The following is a 14045-nucleotide window of genomic DNA, read 5'->3' on the forward strand; positions in this document are numbered from 1 at the left end:
GGTGAGTGCTATGAATTGTGTAAGACTGTTGCATCACACACCTGTACCTCTGAAACAAATAATATATGTTAAAAAAAAAAAAGATAGTAGGGAGGGATAAATGAAGGGGGGGGGGGAATCAGAGGGAGAGACGAACCATGAGAGACTATGGACTATGAGAAACAAACTGAGGGTTCTAGAGGGGAGGGGGTGGGGGGCTGGGTTATCCTGGTGATGGGTATTAAAGAGGGCATGTATTGAATGGAGCACTGGGTGTTATATGCAAACAATGAATTATGGAACACTACATCATAAACTAATGATGTATGGTGATTAACATAACATAATAAAATAAAATTTTTTTAAAAAGTTAAAAAAAATAAAATGCAAAAATAAATAAATAAATAAATAGGTCAAAAAAATATTCACCGAAGAAACATATTCCACCATGAATATGTATGTATTACATCTGTTATAAATTTCCATATAGAGTTGAAAATAGTGAGTTGATTTCTATCTTCTTTCCTTCCTCCCTCCCTCTTCCTCCCTCTTCTTCCTTCCTCCCTTCCTGCCTCCCTTCCTTTCCTTTTTCCTTTCCTTTCCCTTCCACCTCCTCCCCTCCTTCCTTCCTCCCTTCCTTCCTTCCTTTCTTTTCTTTTCTTTCTTTCTTTCTTTCTTTCTTTCTTTCTCTCTCTTTCCTTCCCCCTTCCTTTCTTCCTTCCTCCCTTCCTTCCTTTCTTTCTTTCTCTCTCTCTTTCCTTCCTTCTTTCTCTCTCTTTTCTTCCTTCTTTCTCTCTCTTTCCTTCCCCCTTCCTTTCTTCCTCCCTCCCTCCCTTCCTTCCTTCCTGCCTCTTTCTTTCTTCCTTCCTTCTTTCCTTCCTTTCTTCCCTCCTTCTTTCCTTCCTTCCTTCCTTCCTTCTTTTCTTCTCTCTCTCTTTCTCTCTCTCTCTCTCCTATACCTAGATGTGGGATTTGTGTCCAATTCCCCAACCTGGTGATATAGTATTTTGTCAAAGTAAGGAGATACACAGTAGAGATACTTTACTATGTCCAGTCTGGAATATACATCAGGTTGCATGGAGCCAAAGTTAAAAATAGTTATTTGAGACATGACACTAAAATAGCCCATCCAAAAGCAGAAATACAAAATTAGACAACTGATGAACCTGGTGGATTCAACTTCATTTTGCAGTGAGTTGCTGTGGTCTTTGAATGGGTGAGCTAGACTGAGGTAGGCCAATCCAGGGGGCCTCTGGGAGTGAGGACCTCATTCAGTGCATGATCCAGATCAGGTTTGTTGTGACCCCTAATGCTAAGTCTGCTCAGTTAGTTGTTGGCAAGAATTAACTGGAAGATTGGTTTAATACACCTATTAAGTTAAAAAGTATAATTATATGCAATTTAAAAACTCTCAAGCGTCTTTATATTTTACAAATAAGGATTTTTGAAAATGTTACAGCCTTTAAATCACTATCTGAACAAGTAGGTCATTCAATGATTAGGCCAATTGTGTCCTTTATGTTAAGTGTTAGTGTGAAGAGGAATCTCACAGGTCACTAAAAATCCTGATTTCTTGACTGCCCCACCCCTCCATGCCCTCTATGAGATTCAGATGATCTGGTAGGGCCCAGGAATTTGCATTTTAACTGAACTCAAGATGGTCTGTGGGCCATCTTTTGAGGGGAAAAAAAAAGCTCCAAATGGGTCTTGAAGATCAAATCCTATCAAATCTTACCACCTTTTTCTCAAAGACAAATTCTACTTTGTTCAGTATGGTGTTGTTGGTAGGACCACACAATAGGAATTTTGTGACCTTAAGTCCCTTCCTCTTTAGTCCTCTGCTGCCTCTTTGTAAATGGAGAGGAACATTGTCATTTGGCAACTTAACCTGAGATAACTGGCAAACCAGCTCTTACACAGAAAGAAGGATACTTTCCTTTTCCTTTATGTCCATTCACTCCCTTAAATTCTCTGCTTCTGAATCTTTTTTAAAGATACTATTCATTTCAGAGAGAGAGAGGGAGAGAGAAAATGCACGGTGGGAAGGGGCAGAGCGACAGAGAGAGAAAGAGAAGCGGACTCCCTGCTGAGCAGGGAACCCAACTCTGGACTCAATCCCAGGACCCGGAGATCATGACCTGAGCTGAAGGCAGACGCTTAACCAACTGAGCCACCCAGGCGCCCCTCTGCTTCTGAATCTTGTAGAGATCTTTTACTTTCATCTGTTACTAATGTGTTTCTTCCATCTCTGCTTATCCACATTTACCTGTTGTAGAAAGTCAGGTGCAAAAGTTACTAAAACTCCTCATGCTCCCAAATGAAAGGATCTTTGATTGCCCTAACTGCCATGCATTCCAAAGTGTATCTCTTATTGCACTTACTGTGTGTTACTGTGTAACATACTTATACTAATGTCTACACCTCTTATCTCTTTTTATTAGACTCCCTAATTTGTCATTTACTTTTGTTCATTTGTTTAAGTAGTAAAGGAATGAACAGTTTGTTGGATTATAATAATTCTAAAATCTAAATGTTAGCATTCATTCAATAAATATACACTTATTAAACATCTACTATTTATTCTGTAACCTGCTAGGTCCTGTATATGAAGATAAAATGTCTAAATAATTGACTCTGTCTTTGGCTTTTATTTGGTTGGGTGGATATATTTTTGGCATGTTTAGTTAAATTGCTTGTTAAATGTTTGCCCTAGAAATAAATGATCCCAAACATACTTTTAAAACCATGTAGACCTATTTCATCAGGGAGTATGCATTTGAAATCTATGTACTATAGAGAGATATTAAATTATTTTTCTTTTTAACACCTTGAATTATTCTTTCTTTTTAAATAAATGTGTATATATACACAAATAACCCTGCATAAGCATTTGGGCAAAGTTTTTAAAATTAAAAGATAAAACAATATACAAAGTTGAAATGATTTGCTTCTCTTCTGTCTGTTCCTCCCATTTCAGATGATGGAAAATTGTCCTTTGAAGAATTCAAAGCATATTTTGCAGATGGTGTTCTGAGTGGAGAAGAATTACATGAGCTCTTCCATACCATTGATACACATAATACCAAGTAAGGAACTTTTTTTACCGTTGGATTCTGTAAATGATATAGAGAAGGTGTGACCAAGCACATACTGATGAAGGAGAGAATGAGGAAATATGCAAAGGGCACATTTTGTAATGTTTAATTCTGTATGGTTAATTTTGATATACCCCCTCTTTAGTAATTGAAATACTCTGAAAAACTGAGTATTGACTTGCAAAACAGTGATCTTCTCTGAGGGAGCCCTCTTAAGGTAGCTTTAGAATGTGCAGAATATAAAACCAAAGCAAAAATTATAAATAATTCTAATTCTATCATTAGTAAGAAAATAGAATTTTACCTTGTTTCTTAGTTTTCATCTCTGTTTGCTCCATCTAAAAATTGTCCTTAAGCCATTCTTATATTAGTGCAGTGCAATGCAGAGCTGCAGTGATTATCTGGAGAATTCAGATGTGCTTAACTCCAAATCACTGTTACCTGAGACATGCAAGTAATTCAGGACACAGAATTTTTTTCTGAGTAATCAGTGAGTACAGTGATCTATCTATCTTATGTATTTTACATATATAGGTCTTTCCTTTGCATTAGTATAGCATTAATAAAGTCTCTGTTTATATTCTTACTATACTTAAAAATATAAAATGATGAGCAATTTACTTATAGAACAACAGAAATGTGCTGTTTGATTTGGGTAATTGAACTAAATCACATTATTTGTGACAGTCGTGATTACAGAATTCTAATGTGGAAAATGCGTCATGCCATGAGACCCATCAGCATGTCTGCTACTTGAACAATCACTGTCTTGCTTTAAGCAATGTGTTGACATGTTTCTAGGCAGTAAGCCAGCTTGCCAAGAAAATGCTGTTGGGCTACATCTAAGCACAGACTTTTTTTGTGGTGAGCTAATAAGAAGAAAGATTAAATTCATTTTCCTCAAACAGCTGCAAATTTGTTAAATGATCAGTTTGTAAATTTCTTGACTTCCATTGGAATTTCAAATTCCCTATGAAATCACTTAAGTTTTTTGTTGTCAGAAATAGTGTGAGCCGATAACTGTGTCAGAAGTTCCATTCTGTTCAACAACTCTAAGTCCCTCCTGGGTATTGGTGGTGCAACATGGAACCAGCTTATAATTTATGGAACAGTAGACCCACTAACTGATCACTTCTATATAATATCATAGATACTGTGTCTGAGGTATATACGGAACACTTTGGGATAACACAGTGGGGCAGGGAATTTTAGCCTAGTTTGGTAGGCTCCAGGAATGTTCTGAGGATTAGGTAGCCAGGAGCTGAGTCTTTATGGGAGAGCAGAAACTGGTTAGGTAAAGAAGGGGATTAGGGGATATATATTCCAACTAGAGGAAAAATGCATAAGTAAAGGCCTGCAAGTATATGCTGGATGGAAGTGACAAGTATTTTCGTGTTACCAAAGTGTCAGTTGTAAGGCTGAGAGCAGGAGGAGAAAAATCTGGAAAGGGAAGAATGGTCCAGACAAGAAGGAATTGGCACTCTGAGAAGCAAAAGTGTTTCAGATTTAATCTGCAGGCCAGGAGATGCTCTTAAAGCTCTTAAGCCATGGGGAAATATCTTTGTAGGTCATTGTGGCGCCACTGAAGGACAGAGCTAATGGGTTAATGGTGGAGAAAGACCACAGATATTAGCTGAATTCTTAAATGACTGCTGGGGAATAATGTTTATGTATGGAAGAAAGGAAGCCATGTGAACCATTCTGAGAAATGATATCTAAGTGAAAAAAGAGCAGAGGCTCCTTTTGTGGCTCAGATGTTGGAAGCTGAGATGCTAAGACTTCATTATGTATGCTGATTATTTCTTCTTCATTACAGTGATTATTAGAGTTTTAACAATATCCAGGTTTGGAACAATTATTGAGAGTCATAGTTGCAAAATTAGGTGTCACGGAAAATTTTCAAAACACATTTACTCCTATTAGTGAAAAATAAAGTTTTCAATAGACCTTTTTGGCCTGGTTTTGTTATTTTATTTATACATTTATTAGTTGAAATTACTTGGCATAGCATTAAGATTACATTAAATGCTAAAGAAGTCTATGCAATGATTTATACCATAAGTCCAAAGGAGTGATGATTTCTACCAGTTACTCTCACATATGCATTAGTAAAAGCACTTTTTCTGGTAACTGTTTTCTGACAATGGTGTTCAACCTAATTTGGAGCTAAAATATATTACAGGCTTCTGAATTGTATTAATGAAATTCCTTTTTTTAAAAAAGGAAAGTATGTCAGTGTCAGGCCTTAATCTTTTAGGGAGATTAATTCAAACATTGACACAGAAATTTCAGAGCTATACTTCAAGCAAGTGATAACTTTTGTCTTTGCAGGATCCAAGTTTTAATTATATTAGTGATTGTACTATATATGCCATATATTTTTCCCCTTCCACATAACTTCTAAGAAAATATGTTCTCATGTGCTGAGCTTTGCCAACCATTCAAATTTGCTCAAGGGTACATCCTGGCCTGAAGGATCCAATTTATACATAGGCTAGACCACATCCTGCAGACTCATTGTCTCATGTTTATGGTGAACCATGAGATTCAAATACCATGAATGTGTGCTGCTAAGGCCCCTAGGGATGCCTGGTTCCTGCCCCTCCTGATACCTGGTGGTTTAACTTCCTCTTGGAGCCCATTAAATCACTATCCACTTAATTCTCTGCATTTTCTTGAGCTTGTTTAAGTAAGATTCTGTTCCATGCAAAAGTGTATTCTAAGTATTATTTCAGCTCATTCCTGCCATCTACGGAAATCCGTCTTTATGCTATAAATACTATATTTGCTGTGTTTGAAAAGTGACATATCCACTCTGAAAATATTTAGAAAGAAGGAAAATATTGAGAACCTATCTTGCTAGCTAAATTCTCCCCTTTATTCTCATGAAGAATATTCTGGAAATATGCTCAATCATGGAAAGCAAATATTATTTAGAAATGTAAATAATTAAGGTATTTTAAATACCAAAATTAAGTAAATTATTCCTTATAAAAGGACATCAAAAAACCCATCAGGTAAACCTCCAGGTTTTCAGAGACCATGTTTTTATAGGTAGCTTGTAAATGAGCAAACTATAAACGTAGAGCTGTGCAATGATCAAAATAAGTTTTAACAAGTTAGAAATATATATATATATTGCTCTGTCCACAAACATTTAGGTAGCAGTTGTAATTTCCAAATCCAACTCTCCTGGTTTTTTTCCTTTCCTTTTCGTTCATTCATTTCTTTTCTCTTTTATTTTAAAAAATCAATATGTTCATTTAAGAAATTATGTTTAGAGGATTCCACTGCAGCTTTTAGTAGGCCCTGCAGCCACTTGGACCTTTTCAGTCAGATTTCCTCTCCTAGATGCAAGTAAACTATAACCAACAAATACAAGAACAGACCCGAAGACATGCATCTTCATAAGAACTTACACATTTGAGATGCTGCAAAGATTTCTATACATGAATATTACCAAGATAGGAACTATTTATAGGTCTGAATCATAGAGAAATTTTTTTAGTGTATTTCAAAATGAAACCATCAACCATACGTCCCTCCACGTTAAGGGAAGTGTCTATGGAGTTGTGGTCACCTTTCCAGCCTGCACAGGTGCAAGCTTAAGCTCCAGATTTGGTATAATCTCCTAATGAGAATTCCATGAATCATCCTAATTTTTTATTAGAATTTTAAGATAATGAATGTTTTGCCGGAAATTATATTCAGGCCTAATGTACATGGCCTAAAGATTTCACTCAGAGCAAGGACTAGAAAGGAAAACAACCTGAATGAAAGTAGGAGAAATCTGAAGGCATCAGAAGTCTGAATTTCCATCACCTTTATCCAAAATTAACTTTAACATTGGTAGCTCTTTTCCATTATGTTTGGACATTCTGAATTTTTCATGAGTTTTTTTCTTGAACAGTGTAGTTGGTTGAGTGTGAAACAAAAAGCCAGCTTGTTCCTGTGGATAATACTTGGGATATAAAGCATAGCAAAGAAAAAGAAGCTCAAAATGTAAATTTTTGTCAACAGGGCAAAATATTGTTGAAATTCTTAATGTTCTCACACTTAAGAGAAGTGCACACAACCTAATAGTCCACAACATTCTGAAAATGCCATGTCGACCTTACTAAGCCTTTCATGATTTCACAGACTTTTTGTCAAGTCTCATTTTAACTGTCTACTGTCTGGGTCAAATATGCCTAATCTTTTTTCTTCTTAAAAAAAATTATTAATTTATCAGTCATTTGAGTTAGCCTTGGTACATCTTTTCCAGCTCCATTAAAGGGTTTTAGACACACATTTTTCTCAAATTTTGTGTAAATTACTGTCTAAAAAAGAATACACAAAGCCCTTAACATTTAAGTTTGGCAAAGTTTAGCACAAACTAAATCTACAGCTTTGATAGCTTAAAATTGAAACCACCACATCAGAGAGCAGGAATAGAGAGAAGAAAGATCATTAGGTCAAGAGGAAACTTCCATAGTTCATCAAAAGTGCTCTTACTCATCAGAAAGCCAGCTTGTCTACATTTTTCAGTCAGTCAGAGGAACACATGAATAAATTAACATAATTCCCTGTGGTATTAACCATAGCACAGGTGGGGGAAAGATCCCCTAGAGACTAAAAATGATTCTTCCAGCATACTGCACTTTGGAGTTCCAGATTGTTAAGATAGACCAAATGGTAGAGCAGATGGGAGTGTTGCTCTCAGGTCAGAGAGTGAACACATAGAAAACCTTCCCAGGGCCTGCAGATGGGAATGGGGGGAGGTTTTAACTAGAGATGGGCAACTGTTGTCTTCAGGTCAAATATTCCTCATTCTAGGCTAAAATAATTTTTTCAGTGCCGATTACTGGGATTTCACCCAATACTTGTTAAATCACTGAAGCACACCAAAGTGACAGAAATATCACCACCTACTAAAAGAGCATAGTCCATCTTGAGCTAGCTCTAAAAGCTTAAAAATCTCTTTCCTAAACTGAAAATTTCTCTCAACTTCCACATATTTTTCTTAGTTCCGTTCCTTAGGGACATGTAGAAGACAAATATTTTATGACAAGTCTTTCTAATATTTGAAGACAGTTTTATGCACCAATGATGAGATAAAATCCCATAATTGGAGAGTAATGATATCAAAGGGTTTATTCCAGATGGCAGAATTTGATTCCTTCTGAAACAGAAGGTTGTTCATCTTTTATTTGTGCATGACAGTGAAATGCTAAAGCTTGATGAGTTGGTTGATGCAGCCACTTTCTCCCTTGAGTTATTCATCACATGCTTAAGTAGACACATTTTGTGGGCAGTAAGAAAAGAAAGCAGTACCAGTACCAAGGGATAAGCAGTAGGTTGGTCTGAAGAGCATGTGACACAGCTTGCACTGCATTGTGACTGGAAAGTTCATTGGCATTCCATAGTGGGCAAGAGACATCTTCCTATTAACATAACCAATCCCATCTTCAACTGGAACTGAAGGCTCAGAAAGCAGCACCGAGACTTCAGTGCCTGGAGAATAGGGCAGGTCACAGTCCCAGGTGCTAGGCTAAGTAAGTATGCAATGACGGAGAGGTGCACAGTAAAGAAGTTGGAAAAGAGTAAAAGGTGGTGTAGCTATATGTCAAGATGTCAAGAGAGTGAAGTGAAAATCAAATTCCAGACTATAACAGGGTAAGATGGAGTGGACAGACCAGGTGTCCAGAGTTGAGGTTTAGCAATATAGATTGGCCAAAGGAGCTCTGGCTGAAGAGTGCTCCAAGTATTCCAGCAAGGCCCAAACTGGCCGCGAGCAAATTAGCAGAGAACACAGATGGAGCATTTCTTTCAGTTCCATGGTCAAGACTTAGCTGTAGCACAGTGAGATACCACCTCACACCAGTCAGAATGGCTAAAATTAACAAGTCAGGAAACGACAGATGTTGGTGAGAATGCGGAGAAAGGGGAACCCTCTTGCACTGTTGGTGGGGATGTAAACTGGTGCAGCCACTCTGGAAAACAGTATGGAAGTTCCTCAAAAAGTTAAAAATGGAACTACCCTATGACCCAGCAATTGCACTAGTAGGTATTTATCCAAAGGATACAAAAATAGTGATTTGAAGGGGCACATGCACCCCAATGTTTATAGCAGCAAAGTTCACGATAACCAAAATATGGAAAGAGACCAGATGTCCATCAATGGATGAATGGATAAAGATGATGTGGTATAGATATACAATGGAATATTATGCAGCCATCAAAAAATTTGGAATCTTGCCATTTGCAACAAAGTGGATGGAGCTAGAGTGTATTATGCTAAGTGAAATAAGTCAATCAGAGAAAGACAAATACCATATGATTTCACTCGTATGTGGAATTTAAGAAACAAAACAGATGAACATAGGGGAAAGGAAGGAGAAATAAAATAAGATAAAAACAGAGAGGGAGGCAAGCCATAAGAGACTTAACTACAGGAAACAAACTGAGGGTTGCTGGAGGGGAGGTGGGTGAGGGGATGGGGTCACTGGATGATGGGCCTTAAGAAGGACACTGGAAGTCATGAGCACTGGGTGTTATATGCAACTGATGAATCACTAAATTCTACCCCTGAAACTAGTAATACACTATATGTTAACTAAATTGAATTTAAATTTAAAAATTTTTTAGAAAGACTTAGCTATAAGAACTAGGCTGTGAGCTGACCTCTGTCCAGGCATTAAGTAACCTCCTTGGCATAAACAGAGAAAGGCCAGCAGATGTATGCTGTTTTCCAGAGAGAGGAGGAGTTACCTATCAGCTGTGGCCAATGATTTTAGTTCAGAATGCTTATATGCCAAATGAGGCACAGAGTCAAAGGAGCCGAGATACTAAAGAGGGAGAGAATAAAATTCTTTACAGATTCCTCAACTTCTCCTAAACTTTACTTGGCAGAAATCACAGTAGGGCAGAAGATAATATAGTAGGCAGGACTTCACTGTTCATTGAGTAACAGAAACATAAATTAAGCTGACCTAAAAAATAATGTACCTGTAAAGTCCAGAGATAGGCTTCATGTGTTCTGGAGCAAAGTACGCAAACAGTGGTGCTAGGAATCTGTCTGCCATCATTTCTCACCTCTTCTTTTCTCTGTGTTGGCTGTTCTCTTGAGCAGATCCTTTTGCTGAGACGTCAGGATGGTTACTAGAAGATCTGGGTTCATATTGCCACCAGCTTGGCAAACTCCCAGAGATTGTTTTCCTTTCCCAATAATCCCAGCAAAATTCTGATCTTGAATTATGTTAGCTTGGCTTGGGTTTCATTCACGTCCCTGAAAAATCAGTTTTCAGGAAAATATAATGTGATAGAGAACCAGGATGATGTTTTTAGAATGAAGAGGACTAGATGCTGGGCAGGCAAAACTTGTAGATCACCTGCTTATTCAACCTCAAAGGCTTCCCTTTACCCTCTCATATTTTAGAGGAATATAATCCACTCCCCTAGAAGGACAAGCAGCTTGGTAGAGTTTGAACTCCAGAGGGTTTCTACAATTCCAGAGAGTTTCTACAGAGTGTGGGGGTCATTCGGGAAAATCTGGAGCTCTCTATAATGGAAAAGATTGAAGCCAGGGAGAAATCTTTTTTAACAGGCATCCTGGTTGCCCTGAGCTGTCCAGGGTTCTAGTTCCCTACACCTGCTCCCTTCCTGACCATGTGATTGTGTCACTTCCCAGTGTTCCTGTGTTCCCATACTCTTAACTACTAGAATCATGTCCACAATGCCATGTCTTCACTCCTTGTGGTCCTGCCAACGCTCTGTATCTTCAGGGACTGCCAAAATTTAGGCAGACTTAGTATGTAACACCTGTTCTTTATTCCCTTAGTCTTTCTCCATAGTTATCCACCTAGTTTGGATACTCTGGGCAGTTCTCACATATTGTGTTATCCTTATTTCTTAAGAATTTAAAAATTAGCACTATGAACATGGCTAAGAGAAACACTATTTGATTATATTCTATACGGGTGCACTTTTTGCCACATTTTTAGAGACTGAAAACAGAAGTCTTACAATTTTACGAGACCTCACTCTAATCCATGACCAGGTCTCCAGGTATTGATTCCATTTGGCCATTAGCACTAATCTGTGGCCATCAAATTTACTTATTATTCAGCTATTTTTCAGATGTGCCTTTCAACTTCAATCATCTCTGAAACGCATTTACTTTCTTTGAGCATCTCTAGCTCATAAAGAGATGGAGAGAAAAAGACAGGCTATTTCCTGATTGTTCCTTTTAAAATTCTTTACTTTCCCGTGAAGGCTTTTCCTTGACACCATTACCATTTCCTCCTAAATCAGGCCACTCTACAATTTTGCAGTATTGATTGAGCTGAGGATTCTTTCCTGGAGGAAAAGTGAGGACTCAACAAATCTACTTATAATTAAGAATATTAGCATAGATTGCGGATTTATAAAGGAGAGAATTTTAAGATTTTTTTCACATGATGTGGAAGTGGATTCTCTTTAGTTACAATTTCTGAAAAAAAAATTGGTCTTATTTTCTCTGATGGTAGACAAGCCAAATTTGTGTTGAGGCAGTTCATATATAATTTCTAAAAATGTATTGAGGTAATGTTTAATTTTTAATTGAATAGAAAAGTACATTTATTGAATGACCATGTGCCAGGCACTTACTAGCATCATCTTATTTAATCTTCACAGAAACCAAATAAAAAGGTATTATTCTTCTTCACAACTTTCAGTTAAGAAATCTGATACAGAAATTTCAGTGACTCACCCAAAGTTTCACAGATACGATATGTAAGGGCCCGGAATTATCTCAGGGCCACCTAAAGACCAAAGTCAAGCTCATTGTCAGGCCACTTCCATAAATTTTCAGATTTTCAGCTATTTATTTTGTCTCTCAGAAATCAAAATATTCTATAGCCAGTTTTAAAAATGACTTTCAGGTATTTTCTTTTGATGAAAAGGTGGTTCATTCTCTTCAGCAACAGAATATATTTGGATGTACAGTATAGAGGTAATTGCCTTAATTGCTGCCTTAATCTCTTCCATTTTTTATAATCATTATGTAGGATTTTTACAGTGTGGGAGTTGCCACAATGTAGAGATGTTATTCTTTTTCTCTGTGGACATTATTTCCATTCTTTGCACATGTCCCCGCCCTCCATCCCACCTTCCTATCTGGGATTCATCTCCTACTTTTGGACTTTGTTCCCTACCGCCCTCCATTCCGTCACTGTGCATTTGCCTCATTTTCTCCATTGTTCTTCAGAGCACTCACAGAGTTTTACTGTTTCCTTTAATCATTTGTGTTAAAGGCTTTTGCTTTCAAGCTGTTTCAGATCATCTTATATTTTTAACCTTATCTAGAGGATTCTTTTCTGGTTGTCATCTCTTCCTCCCAATAAAGAATGTGAATTCTCTTTTAATTTTTACTGAACTCACTTCCCATCAGCCATAACATAATTGTTGGTGGTAATATAAAATCGATTACTGCTCAAAACAAAAATTGTCTACTGAGGAATCTAGGTGAATTATTTATTCACATAAATACAGTCTTCTTTCTTACCTCACCAATATCCACCAAATGGATGAAATCAAGTCAGCAAAATGTTAACCCCAATCTTTTTCAAATACACGATGTTTACTTCTTGGACGTTTTCCTCTCTCCTCATCCCCCAATGCACCAACCAATTCTGTCTTTTTTTTTCCCAGCTCATTTATCTTACGAATCCATCTAATTCTCTTTATGGTTACTACCACTACCTAAATACAAGCTTTCTCTCTTTTACAACGGCATTATTCTCAAAATGATCGGTTTGGTAGAGTATTTACAATTTTTTTTCTCTATGATATCTCCAGGTTTCAGAATTTTTGAAATAAATATAGATTACAAATAGTCTGAAAGTGATTGCTTCCTTTTGAAATGCATTTTTTCAAGAGCAGTCTCTTAAGGAAGATATTTTGCTCTACAATAAAGAATTATATAAATAACACATATTTACTGTAAAAAGAACTCAAATAATACAGAAATCATAAGAAAGAGCATAAAAATATCTGAAATTTCACCACCTTGACTTAACTACCAATAGCCTTTGGTTGCCATACTTCTATTGTGTGCATTCTGTTTTAATCACAGAAAACTATTTTCTTGGATTTCTTCTTCTCTCCCACTATCCATGCCTATCTCACCCCACGTAACCAATCTCTACCACCTAAGCTGTGATCTTCTGTATCTTTTTCCATATTTAAATGATCATATACACACCTATACACCTCATGAAAGTTTTCAGTGAAAACCTTTCTTATTAGGTTAGAGTTCTCATTCTGCTTTCTCCTTGTAGCATGTATCTCTTCTCCGAAGCACTTACATAACCTACAATTTTGTGTTTATTCTGTGTTTATTTGATTAATGCTCACCTCCCTGGTATAAACTACATGAAGGCAGAGGTCATGACTGCTTTGCTTTCCAGTGATTCCCAGACCCAGCACAGTCTCTAGTACATATAGTGGGCTCAGTGAGAAGGGATGGTTTCCTGCTTCCCCATATCTCATGCTATGCACTTTGCCTGAATAGTCCTGCCCCTCTCCTCTGCCTCATAAAGTTTTCCAGCCATCAAGGTCCACCCAACTCCATAAAAGCAATGTTGCAATGTGGGAAGAATTCAGCAACTGGTCAAGGTTGGGCTTAAATCCCTCCGCTATCGAGCAGTGAGGACTCTGGGTGGTCATTGCTCGTAATTGAACCTTAATTTCATTGGCTGTAAAATGGAGCCCAGGTAAAGACTCATTTTGCAAAGTTTAGCAATAATATGTAAATAGCTGCCACAAAATAGTAATCATGATTATTATTAAGATGTATTCACTAACCTTTCCTTCTTTTCTGATTGTCTTCTTTCTCCAAATTTCTATAATTGCAGTCTATATTTTCACACAGTACCATTTAATTATATATCTTCTGTTATTTTTTACTAATTGTTTCATGAGCATATTAATCTTGTCTCTAAATCTAAA

At 37.1% G+C, this 14045-nt stretch overlaps 1 protein-coding gene across 1 annotated transcript in view; it reads left to right on the forward strand.

Moving 5' to 3' along the window:
• Positions 1-14045, forward strand: part of NECAB1 (N-terminal EF-hand calcium binding protein 1) — a 145525-nt gene that overhangs the window by 32075 nt on the left and 99405 nt on the right. The window contains exon 3 of the mRNA XM_081816231.1: positions 2957-3065. Coding sequence (XP_081672357.1) covers positions 2957-3065 — 109 coding nt within the window. The remainder of the gene's footprint in view (positions 1-2956; positions 3066-14045) is intronic.

Source organism: Leptonychotes weddellii, chromosome 4 (genome assembly GCF_054177405.1).
Source record: "Leptonychotes weddellii isolate Sample4059 chromosome 4, ASM5417740v2, whole genome shotgun sequence".
In the NCBI taxonomy this organism is placed as follows: domain Eukaryota; kingdom Metazoa; phylum Chordata; class Mammalia; order Carnivora; family Phocidae; genus Leptonychotes; species Leptonychotes weddellii.